General features: G+C 45.7%; 1 protein-coding gene across 1 annotated transcript in view; it reads left to right on the top strand.

Moving 5' to 3' along the window:
• Positions 1 to 6,327, top strand: part of LOC125133168 (protein VAC14 homolog) — a 32,948-nt gene extending 26,621 nt beyond the window's left edge. The window contains exons 3-9 of the mRNA XM_047791306.1: positions 1,199 to 1,349; positions 1,647 to 1,814; positions 2,623 to 2,685; positions 3,475 to 3,582; positions 4,122 to 4,231; positions 4,566 to 4,672; positions 6,290 to 6,327. Of these exons, the coding sequence (XP_047647262.1) occupies positions 1,199 to 1,349; positions 1,647 to 1,814; positions 2,623 to 2,685; positions 3,475 to 3,582; positions 4,122 to 4,231; positions 4,566 to 4,672; positions 6,290 to 6,327 (745 nt within the window). The remainder of the gene's footprint in view (positions 1 to 1,198; positions 1,350 to 1,646; positions 1,815 to 2,622; positions 2,686 to 3,474; positions 3,583 to 4,121; positions 4,232 to 4,565; positions 4,673 to 6,289) is intronic.
• The last annotated feature ends 5,869 nt before the right edge of the window (positions 6,328 to 12,196 follow it).

The raw sequence follows: 12,196 nt of genomic DNA, 5'->3' as shown, positions 1-12,196 counted from the left end.
GGTTACGAGGTCCCCTCCTGCCACCATTTGCCCAGATGCGCCTCCTGCTTCAGAGACACAGTGAGCTGCCGAAGGGCAGAGCGTCTCGGCCTTGATGTCCACTACACTCTGGAAAGAGCCATGGGTCCTCACGGAGCTGCAGCTCCATCTGCCACCTCCATTCAGGCAAGGCCTGCTTTGGGAGCAGCTCACAGGGTAACCACCACTGCTGCCTCCTTCTGACCCCCTTCTCCCTGTTAGCATCACTCCCCAGGTGGACACCTTGCAGGGGTCTCTACCCTTCCTGCCCCCCCCCCCCCCCACTGCATGGGCTCCTAGTGGTTTTCAGTTAAATGTTAAAATACCCTATCCTGCACTTTCCCAGCGCCTCAGCCGTCTTTCGGGCCCCCTCTCCTGGCCTTGAGAGCTGCAGTGTTCTCCTGTGGGGGAATTTCAGTCACCCTCTATCCCAGCAGCCCACCCCACCCAGGGAAGCCTCTTCTGGTCAAAACATGGACCTGAGCCTGTCACCTCATTGCTAGAAACCTTTCCCTGCCTCCAGCCACACCACTCCCCAGACTCCTCGTGCTTCCCTAAATACACCGTGTCGCTTCAGGGCCCCCTGCATTGAAGCCAGGCTCTTCCTTGTGCCCAGGACACTTTGCCTGCCTTCTTTCACCAGGAAAATGCCTGTTCATGTGTCTAAGATCTGACTCAAGGGTGGCTGCTCGTCAGCCCAGGGAGAAGTGCCTGGGCATTCTGGCTTCTGTGGGGTTACCTGTGCCGTGTTGATACATGTACTTGTTCATGGTGGGTCTTGCCTGGTGGACTGGGGCCCAGTTCTGCACCATCCCTGGAACGAATGACACAGAGAACCTCTTGGGTGCGTGAATGGAGGGTGGCCCAAGTGTTGCGTGAAGACAGCGGATCATTGCAGGTTTGGTTCCCGGCACGACACTTACATGTGTTCTCTTAGGTCCCCAGAGGTGAGACTGCTCACTGTTCCTTTGTTGTAGACAAAAGGAAACAGAGCCCCAGAAAAGGGAAACAACTGTGACCCAGCCAGTGCCTCTCTGACAGCAGCAGAACTGACACGCCCAACTCCCGATTCCGCTTTCTAAACAGGTCATCTCCCCACCTCATCCCAGCCCTGGGACCGGCAGCAGCAGGGGCAGCCTGATCCCCCTGGTCCTGCAGCCCCCCTCTTCTCTCTCTGCAGGCTGGTCCGGGAGTTCGTGGCCCAGAACAACACCGTGCAGATCAAGCATGTGATCCAGACCCTGTCTCAGGAGTTTGCCCTGTCTCAGCACCCCCACAGCCGGAAAGGGGGCCTCATCGGCCTGGCCGCCTGCTCCATCGCACTGGGCAAGGTGGGCCTTTCTCCCGGGGGGACAGACACACCAGCTGTGGCCTTGACTCTGACCCCCGAGCCCCACCGGGGCGTTGCAGTCCAATATTTTATATACTGCACACCTCAGGCCAGCAAGGCTGGCTCTGTGGCCTTGCCACCTGGGTCCTGGCCATGGACCCTATGGCAGGAGGCGGACTTGCAAAGGGTCTCCTAGCCCAGTCCTCACACAAAGGCCTGAGCATCTGCAAGGGAGCCAGGGACCGGGGCCCCAGGGTCGGACGCTTTCTGAGCCGCTGCTCCTCCTCTCACATCACAGGACTCGGGGCTCTACCTGAAGGAGCTGATCGAGCCCGTGCTGACCTGCTTCAATGACGCCGACAGCAGGCTGTGCTACTACGCCTGCGAGGCCCTCTACAACATCGTCAAGGTGGCCCGAGGCGCCGTGCTGCCCCACTTCAACGTGCTCTTTGATGGGCTGAGCAAGGTGACCCCTCCTCACCCCTGCTGGGCTGAGCTGGCCCCACACACCCGACTTGACCTTCAGGGACCCTGAGGGCTTGGCTCCCTTTTCCCCCTCGAGAGCAGAGCACATAAGCCCATGGTGCCAGGGATGTTTGCTGTCTGTTGAATCTAATGGCAGATTTTTACATGGGCTTGTAGTTTGTGCTTTCTCCACAGCTCTGTTCATTTCACACATTTTACGAAAGCGTCAGTCCACCAGAAATTGGAGGGGTGGGGGAACCAATCCTATGAAAAGTACAAACCTCCTTATAGAAGGTGAAGATGGGGAGTCCATAGTACAGACTGTGTTTCCCCTGCAAGGAGGGCATCGCCCATCAGCTCTAGAAAAAGCTCTGCTGAGAAGGCTTGGAGGTCCCTACTAGCGCACCTAAGCCTCTCCCAGCATTACGTCCCCTCCCGGAAGCTCTGCTGATGCCACAGTGGTTTCTGGAGGATCAGCTTCACGGCAGCTCCGTCCCCTCCTACAGGAGTGGAGAGAGGACCCAGCACGCTCAGATGGAAAGCCCTGAGGAAGGCCGACGGGAAGCACCCCCCCGGCTGGTGGCGGCAGGTCCCCGAGGCCCCTGCGCAGATTGGGGTTCCACCCCATCTCAGGGCCTTTGCCAAGTTCCGCTTTGCCTCCCTGCCTCCCCACCTTCCCTCCATCTCTGCGCTGAGAGAGCTGCCGTGTGCCGTGGAGGCCGCACCAAGGCCTTGGCTGTGCGAGGTCAGTGGATTCCTTGTCTTATACATTGACTGAGACCCTCTCTCCACCTCTGTGTCTCTCGTAGTTGGCTGCGGACCCAGACCCCAATGTGAAAAGTGGATCTGAGCTCCTAGACCGCCTCTTAAAGGTATTTGTACTTGGGCCCCACTTTGTGGTGGTGGTTGTTGTTGTTGTCTTTGTGCCTTTTCTAGGGCTGCTCCCGCGGCATATGGAGGTTCCCAGGCTAGGGGTCAAATCAGAGCTATAGCCGCCGGCCTGCGCCACAGCAACATGGGGTCCGAGCCGCATCTGGGACCTACACCACAGCTCATGGCAACGCCGGATCCTTAACCCACTGAGCAAGGCCAGGGATCGAACCCGCAACCTCGTGGTTCCTAGTCAGATTCGTTAACCACTGAGCCATGACAGGAACTCCCCCACTTTTATTTTTAGAAAGTATTTCTTCCCTCTGTCTGTACAACTTATAAATCCTATCATTAGAATACTCTCTAATTTTTTTCATTTACACACAGTAAATGAAATAGTGTACAGTTCTCTGGTAAGTATATACAGTTCGGACACCAAGAGGATACAAAACAGTACCACTCTCTCACCCCTCATGTGCCCTCGTGCTAGTCCCACCCTGCCCCAGTGACAGGGGCAGCTTAGGCTAAGCTCAGCAGGGCCTTCCTTCCAGACCACAGAGATGGAGGCTTTAGCCTTTGCATTAGTTCTCTGGCCCTTGATTCCTGTTTCAGTCCATCCTTTTTGCTTGTCCTGTGGCCTGCGAGAGGATGGATGCTCCCGGGACCTCTCCTGCCTGGCTCAGGCTCGGCCATCTTCCTCTCTGGGCACGGGACCCCTGGAGCCAGGCCGGGCCAGGTCAGGTGGCTCCCGGTCCCCAGGGGTGGGCAGCTCACATGCCTTTGACCCCCAGGACATCGTGACAGAGAGCAACAAGTTCGACCTGGTGGGCTTCATCCCCTTGTTGCGGGAGAGGATTTACTCCAACAACCAGTACGCCCGGCAGTTCATCATCTCCTGGGTAAGTCTGGCCCCCCGACACTCTTTCTCCAGCCCTAACGGGCCTCTCGTTGAGTAAAGTCTGCTCTCCGGCACACCTGGGCACTTCCTATGGCTGCGGAGACACCTCACCGTGACCCCTCTAAGAGCCGAGGACACTCGAGAAGCTGAAAATGCATTTATTCAGCTCTGCCCCCAGAGCCCATCCCGTTTGCCCCTCAAGAGGAGAAGATTTTCTGGTCTCCAGAAACCCCCAGATTTCTCTTTGAAGCCAACCGTGCTCCTTCTTCCAGCGGTCACACCCCTTCTGGCCTTGCCTGCTTGTCCCGTGTGTCCCCTTCCACCCCGGGCATCTGCATGCCTTGGGCTTACATGACTCTTCCCCTGCACACTGAACACAGCAAGAGCCGCTGGCCCCCCGGCCCCCCGTGGGGCTCCCGCAGTGCCGCGAAATGCTGCCTCGGCAGGGCCCCTGCTCACCGGCCAGTCCCAGATGGTGGGTGAGGAGATACAGGTTCTCGGGCTGCTGACTTTGCCTGCTGGTTTCCTCTCCCGGGTCAGATCCTGGTTCTGGAGTCCGTGCCAGACATTAACCTGCTGGATTATTTGCCGGAGATCCTGGATGGACTCTTCCAGATCCTGGGCGACAACGGCAAAGAGATTCGGAAAATGTGAGTGGAGCGGGGGAGGGGCAGGCAGCTGCCGTCACCCCCCCCCCCCCCCCCCCCCCGCCTCCCCCCGCCCCGTGCATCCTCGTACCCCACACCCAACAGCCAGGTGTCAGCAGGACAAGCAGTTCTCTCTTCCCCCGGCTCATCTACCTTCCGATTTGAGGAGCCAAGAGCTCATCCACCCCCAGCCTCTGAGAAACGGCCATCTGCCCAGTGTATCCCGTCAGCGTGTGGTCCCCCTCGGGGTGGCCAACCCAGAGCAGACATGGCACTGTGCAGGCTCCTCGGGCCCTGGCTGGCACGTGCTATTTCCCTTCTCCTTGCCCATTGGTAGGTGTGAGGTGGTCCTTGGAGAATTCTTGAAAGAAATCAAGAAGAACCCCTCCAGTGTTAAGTTTGCTGAGATGGCCAACATCCTGGTGATCCACTGCCAGACCACGGGTGAGTGTGTGAGGCCCCCGCCGTCCCCACCGCCTCCTCAGGAGCACCTTTCTCTGTTCTTCTTGGAGGGAGTCCTGGTGGGGGTGGTGGATCCTAGTGGGAAAGATTGCATTTCTCCACCAAAGTCATAGCTCAGTGGTTAACTAATCCAACTAGGAACCATGAAGACACAGGTTGGATCCATGGCCTCGCTCAGTGGGTTAAGGATCCGGTGTTGCCGTAAGCTATGGTGTAGGTCACAGACGCGGCTCGGATCTGAGGTTGCTGTGGCTGTGGCATAGGCAAGCGGCTACAGCTCCCATTAGACCCCTGGGAACCTCCATATGCCGCGGGTTTGACCCCAGAAAATGGACAAAAAAATCAAAATAAAAATGAGGAACCATTATATCCTAATCCAGTGTTTGGCAACCTATAATAATATGAACATTTTCTGCTTGTGGCATAATTTTATATTTTATAAATAAGTCATGGAGTTCCCATCGTGGTTCAGTGGTTAACAAATCCGATTAGGAACCATGAGGTTGTGGGTTCAATCCCTGGCCTTGCTCAGTGGGTCAAGGATCCAGGGTTGCCTTGAGCTGTGGTGTAGGCCGGCAGCAACAGCTCCTATTAGACCCCTAGCCTGGGAACCTCCGTATGCCACAGGTGCGGCCCCAGAAAAGACCAAAAAACAAAACAAAAAACAAAAAAATCACAATCCTTACAGAATTAGAACAACGAAATATTGTTGAATAATTAGAGAATGCCTATATAAATTGAAAGACCTCCCACACTTATGGATTGGATGACCTGAAATGACAATACTTCCCTAGTTAATCTTCATATTCAATTCGATCCATATCAGAACAACAGCTGCAGTTTTTCAGAACTGTTTCACATCCTTAAATTCATATGGAAATGGAAAGCACTCAGAACAGCCAAAACCATCTTTTTAAAGAACAACAACATTGGCAGAGTCATGCCTCTTAATTTCAAAACTTACTACAAAGCTCCAGTATAAAAATTATTTGACATTGCACTGCATGAACTGTTTGAGAGTAAGCCCTTGTTAGTCACTTTGCAAATATTTTCTTCCCTTCTGTGCGGTGATGTTTCATTTTGCTTATGGTTTCCTTTGCTTTGCAAAAGCTTTTAAATTTAATTACATCCAATTTTTTCTTTTTGTTTTTATTTCCATTACTCTAAGAGGATCAAAAGAGATACTGATGCAGCTTATGGCAAAGAGTCTTCAGCCTATGTTTTCCTCTAAGAGTTTTAAAGTATCTGGTCTTACACTTATGTCTTGAATCCATTCTGAGTTTATTTTTGTGTATGGTGTTAGAGAGTGTTCTAATTTCCTTCTTTCACATACTGCTGTCTAGTTTTTCTAGCACCACTTATTGAAGAGACCTTCTTTCCTCCACTGTAGATTCTTGCCTCCTTTCTTGTAGATTAGTTGCCCATAGGTGTATGGATTTATTTCTTGGCTTTTTATCTTGTTCCATAGATCTGTACTTCTATTTTTGTGCCAGTACCATACTTTTTTGATAACTGTAGCTTTGTAGTATAGTCTGAAATCAGGGCGCCTCCTTCTCAGAATTGCTTTGGCTATTCAGGCTCTTTTGTGTTTCTTTACAGACAACCCAATGAAAAAAGTGGGCAGATTGTCTAAATAGACATTTTTCCAAAGAAGACAGATAGATGGCCCAAGAGTACATGAAAAGATGCTCAAAATTGCTCATTATTAGAGAAGTGCAAATCAAAACCACAATGAAGTATCATTTCACACCATCAGAATGACCATCATCAAACAGTCTACAAAGAATAAATGCTGGAAAGAGTGTGGAGAAAAGGCAACTGTCCTACACTGTCGATGCAACTTCTGTGGAGGAGCAACCTCTATGGAGAACAGTATGAAGCTTCCTTAATAAACTAAATATAGAACTACCTTTTGATCCAGCAATTCCACTCCTGGGCATGTATCTGGAGAAAACCTTAACTCGTAAAGACACATGCACTCCAGTGTTCACTGCAGCAGTATTTACAATAGCCAAGACACAGAAGCAACCAAAATGTCTAACAGAGGAATGGATAAAGAAGATTTGGTACAGGAGTTCCCGTCATGACGCAGTGGTTAACAAATCCGACTAGGAACCATAAGGTTGCAGGTTTGGTCCCTGCCCTTGCTCAGTGGGTTAATGATCGGGCGTTGCCGTGAGCTGTGGTGTAGGTTGCAGACGCGGCTTGGATCCCGCGTTGCTGTGGCTCTGGCGTAGGCTGGTGGCTACAGCTCCGATTAGACCCCTAGCCTGGGAACCTCCATATGCCATGGGAGTGGCCCAAGAAATAGCAAAAAGACAAAAAAAAAAAGAGAAGATTTGGTACATATATACAATGGAATACTACTCAACCATAAAAAAAGAATGAAATAATGCCATTTGCAGCAACATGGATGCAACTAGAGAGTCTCATACTCCTACTAAATCTAGACAGAGAAAGACAAATATAGGATCTCACTTATATGTGGAATCTAAAAAAAAAAAAAATGATACAAATGAACTTATTTACAAAACAGAAACAGACTCCTCACAGACTTTGAAAACCAACTTATGGTTTCCAAACAGGAAAAGGGGGTTGGGATAAATTAAGATTTGGGGATTAACATATACTCACTACTATATATTAAACAGATAATCAACAAGGACCTATATATAGCACAGCAAACTCTACTCAGTATTCTTAACAACCTAGATGGGAAAATAAATCTGAAAAAGAATGGATCTATGTATAACTGAATCACTTTGCTGTATACCTGAAACTAACACAACATTGTAAATCAACTACACTCCAGTATAAAAATTAAAAAATTTAAATATAATGTAGTAATGGCATGAGGACAGATGAATATAAACCTATTGAACAGAACTGAGAATCCTAAATAAACTTTTACATTTATGGTTAACAGATTTCTTTTTTTAAAGGCACCAAGAGAATTCACTGGGGGAAATCAATCTTTTCACAACTAGTGCTGGATCAACTGGACTTCAGGAAGGGGTGCTGGACACCTTCCTCACACCATACACTAAAAAATTTAAGTCCAAATACATCATAAGCCAAATTTAAGTACTATATTTAAAACTATAAAATTGTTAGAAGAATATTTAGGGATAAATCTTTATGACGTTAGGTTGAGCAATGGTTTCTAAAACATGGCACCAAAAGCACATGGGACAAAAGAAATGGATATTTGGGGGTTCATCAAAATTTTAAAACTTTAAACAAAATAAAATTAAAAATAAAAAAAAAGAGTCATCAAAATCATAAAATGTGGGCAAGGGATGTTAGGAAATAAATAGACCCTTTTTGTTTGTTTCTCTTCTTAATTTTAGTATAGTAATGAAGTGTTTGAACTTACAGGACCATCAAGTTAAAACACACAATTATAGGAAGGGGTTAGCATACTTAAAAAACAGGGCAACCACAAGCCAAAGCCAAACATTGCATTTGCAAAAAATGAAAAAAAAAAAAAACCAACACTCAAGCAGATAATAACCAGAGACCATCCAACCACAAACAAGAAAGGAAGAATGGAGAACCATAGAATCAACTGGAACACGAGGTTCAAAATGGCAAAAAATAATCATCTATCAATTATCACCTTAAATGTCAATGGACTGAATGCCCCAATCAAAAGACACAGAGTGGCTGAGTGGATAAAAAGGCAAAAACCTTCAATATGCTGCCTACAAGAAACTCACCTTAGGACAAAAGATATAGATTGAAAGTTAAGGGGTGGGAAAAAATATTTCATGCCAATAGACATGACAGGAAAGCAGGAGTTGCAACGCTCATATCAGACAAAATAGACTTTAAAACAAAAGACATAAAGACAAAGAAGGGCACTATTTAATGATTAAGGGATCCATCCAAGGAGAGGATGTTACTATCGTCAACATATATGCCCCAAATACAGGAGCACCCAGATACATACAACCAATATTAACAGACATAAAGGGAGAAGTTGATGGGAATACAATCATAGTAGGAGATTTTAATACCCCACTCACATCAATGGACAGACCCTCTAGACAGAAAACCAATAAAGCAACAGAGATCCTAAAGGAAACAATAGAAAAGTTAGACTTAATTGATATCTTCAGGACACTACATCCAAAAAAATCAGAATACACATTCTTCTCAAATACACATGGAACATTCTCAAGAATCGATCACATATTGGGACACAAAGCTAACCTCAACAAATTTAGGAGCATAGAAATTATTTCAAGTATCTTCTCTGACCACAATGCCATGAAACTAGACATCAACCATGGGAAAAGAAATGAGAAAAAACCTACTACATGGAGACTAAACATGCTACTAAAAAACCAATGGGTCAAATGAGGAAATCAAGAAGGAAATTAAAAAATACCTTGAAACAAATGATAATGAAGACACAACCTCTCAAAATCTATGGGATGCTGCAAAAGCAGTGCTCAGAGGGAAATTTATAGTGATACAGGCCTTTCTCAAAAAAGAAGAAAGATCCCAAATTGACAACCCCCCACCTAAACAAATTAGAAAAAGAAGAACAAAAAAGACCTAAAGTCAGCAGAAGGAAGGAAATTATAGATCAAAGAAGAAATCAATAAAATAGAGATTCAAAAAACAATAGTTTTATTAATTTTCTCTAAGAGCTGGTTCTTTGAAAAGGTAAACAAAATTGACAAACCCCTGGCCAGACTCACTAAAAAAAGGAGAGAAAGAACTCAAATAACCAAAATTATAAATGAAAAAGGAGAAATCACAACGGATACTGCAGAAATACAAAAAAAACCATAAGAATACTATGAACAACTATATGCCAACAAATTTGACAATTTGAAAGAAATGGGCAACTTTCTAGAATCTTACAGCCCGCCAAAACTGAATCAAGAAGAAACAGACCAACTGAACAGACCAATCACTAGAAATGAAATTGAAGAAGTCATAAAAACACTCCCTGCAAATCAAAGTCCAGGACCAGATGGCTTCACAGGCGAACTCTATCAAACATATAAAGAGGAATTGGCGCCCATCCTCCTTAAACTCTTTCAAAAGGTTGAAGAAGAAGGAATACTCCCAAAGACATTCTATGATGCCACCATCACCCTCATTCCAAAACCAGGCAGAGATACCACCAAAAAAGAAAACTATCGCCCAATATCATTGATGAATATAGATGCAAAAATTCTCAACAAAATCTTAGCCAACCGAATCCAACAACATATCAAAAAAGTCATACACCATGACCAGGTTGGGTTCATCCCAGGTTCACAAGGATGGTTCAACATACGCAAATCAATCAGCATCATACACCACATTAACAAAAAAAAAGTCAAAAATCATATGATCATCTCAATAGACGCAGAAAAAGCATTTGACGAAGACCAACATCCATTCATGATCAAGACCCTCGCCAAAGTAGGTATAGAGGGAACATTCCTGAACATAATCAAAGCCATTTATGATAAACCCACAGCAAATATAATATACTCAATGGGGAAAAAGTGAAAGCCTTCTCACTCAAATCTGGAACAAGACAAGGATGCCCACTCTCACCACTGCTCTTCAACATAGTTTTGGAAGTTCTAGCCACAGCAATCAGACCAACAATAGAAGTAAAAGGCATCCATATAGGAAGAGAAGAGATAAAACTGTCACTGTATGCAGACAACATGGTACTATACTTAGAAAACCCTAAGGACTCAACCCCAAAACTACTTGAACTGATTAATAAATTCAGCAAAGTAGCAGGATATAAGATTAACATTCAGAAGTCAGTCGCATCTCTGTATACTAACAATGAAATATTAGGAAAGGAATACAAAAATACAATACCTTTTAAAATTGCACCTCACAAAATCAAATACCTCGGAATACACCTGACCAAGGAGGTAAAGGACCTATATGCCGAGAACTATAAAACTTTAATCAAAGAAATCAAAGAAGATGTAAAGAAATGGAAAGATAGTCCATGTTCCTGGATTGGAAAAATCAATATTGTAAAAATGGCCATACTACCCAAAGCAATCTACAGATTCAATGCAATCCCTATCAAATTACCCAGGACATTTTTCACAGAACTAGAACAAACAATCCAAACATTTATATGGAACCACAAAAGACCCAGAATCGCCAAAGCAATCCTGAGAAACAAAAACCAAGCAGGAGGCATAACTCTCCCAGACTTCAAGAAATACTACAAAGCCACAGTCATCAAAACAGTGTGGTACTGGTATCAAGACAGACAGACAGACCAATGGAACAGAATAGAGAATCCGGAAATAAACCCTGACACCTATGGTCAATTAATCTTTGACAAGGGAGGCAAGAACATCAAATGGGAAAAAGAAAGTCTATTCACCAAGCATTGCTGGGAAACCTGGACAGCTGCATGCAAAGCAATGAAATTAGAACACACCCTCACACCATGCACAAAAATAAACTCAAAATGGATGAAAGACTTAAATATACGACAGGACACCATCAAACTCCTAGAAGAGAACATAGGCAAAACATTATCTGACATCAACCTCATGAATATTTTCTCAGGTCAGTCTCCCAAAGCAATAGAAATTAGAGCAAAAATAAACCCATGGGACCTCATCAAACTGAAAAGCTTTTGCACAGCAAAGGAAACCCAAAAGAAAACAAAAAGACAACTTACAGAATGGGAGAAAATAGTTTCAAATTATCCAACTGACAAGGGCCTAATCTCTAAAATATACAAACAACTTATACAACTCAACAGCAAAAAAGCCAACAACCCAATGGAAAAATGGGCAAAAGACCTGAATAGACATTTCTCCAAGGAAGATATACAGATGGCCAACAAACACATGAAAAAATGCTCAACATCGCTGATTATAAGAGAAATGCAAAACAAAATACCATGAGATACCACCACACACCAGTCAGAATGGCCATCATTAAGAAGTCCACAAATAACAAGTGCTGGAGGGGCTGTGGAGAAAAGGGAATCCTCCTGCACTGTTGGTGGGAATGTCAACTGGTACAGCCACTATGGAGAACAGTTTGGAGATACCTTAGAAATCTATACATAGAACTTCCATATGACCCTGCAATCCCACTCTTGGGCACATATCTGGACAAAACTCTACTTAAAAGAGACACATGCACCCGCATGTTCATTGTAGCACTATTCACAATAGCCAGGACATGGAAACAACCCAAATGTCCATCAACAGATAATTGGATTAGGAAGATGTGGTGTATATATATGCAATGGAATACTACTCAGCCATAAAAAAGAATGACATAATGCCATTTGCAGCAACATGGATGGAACTAGAGACTCTCATACTGAGTGAAATGAGTCAAAGACAAACGCCATATGATATCACTTATAACTGGAATCTAAAATCCAGCACAGGAGTTCCCGTCGTGGCACAGTGGTTAACGAATCCGACTAGGAACCATGAGGTTGTGGGTTCGGTCCCTGGCCTTGTTCAGTGGGTTAACGATCCGGCGTTGCCATGAGCT

Source organism: Phacochoerus africanus, chromosome 8 (assembly GCF_016906955.1).
Source record: "Phacochoerus africanus isolate WHEZ1 chromosome 8, ROS_Pafr_v1, whole genome shotgun sequence".
NCBI lineage: Eukaryota > Metazoa > Chordata > Mammalia > Artiodactyla > Suidae > Phacochoerus > Phacochoerus africanus.
Note: the sequence above shows the minus strand (reverse complement) of the source record. Positions and strands in the feature narration are given on the sequence as shown.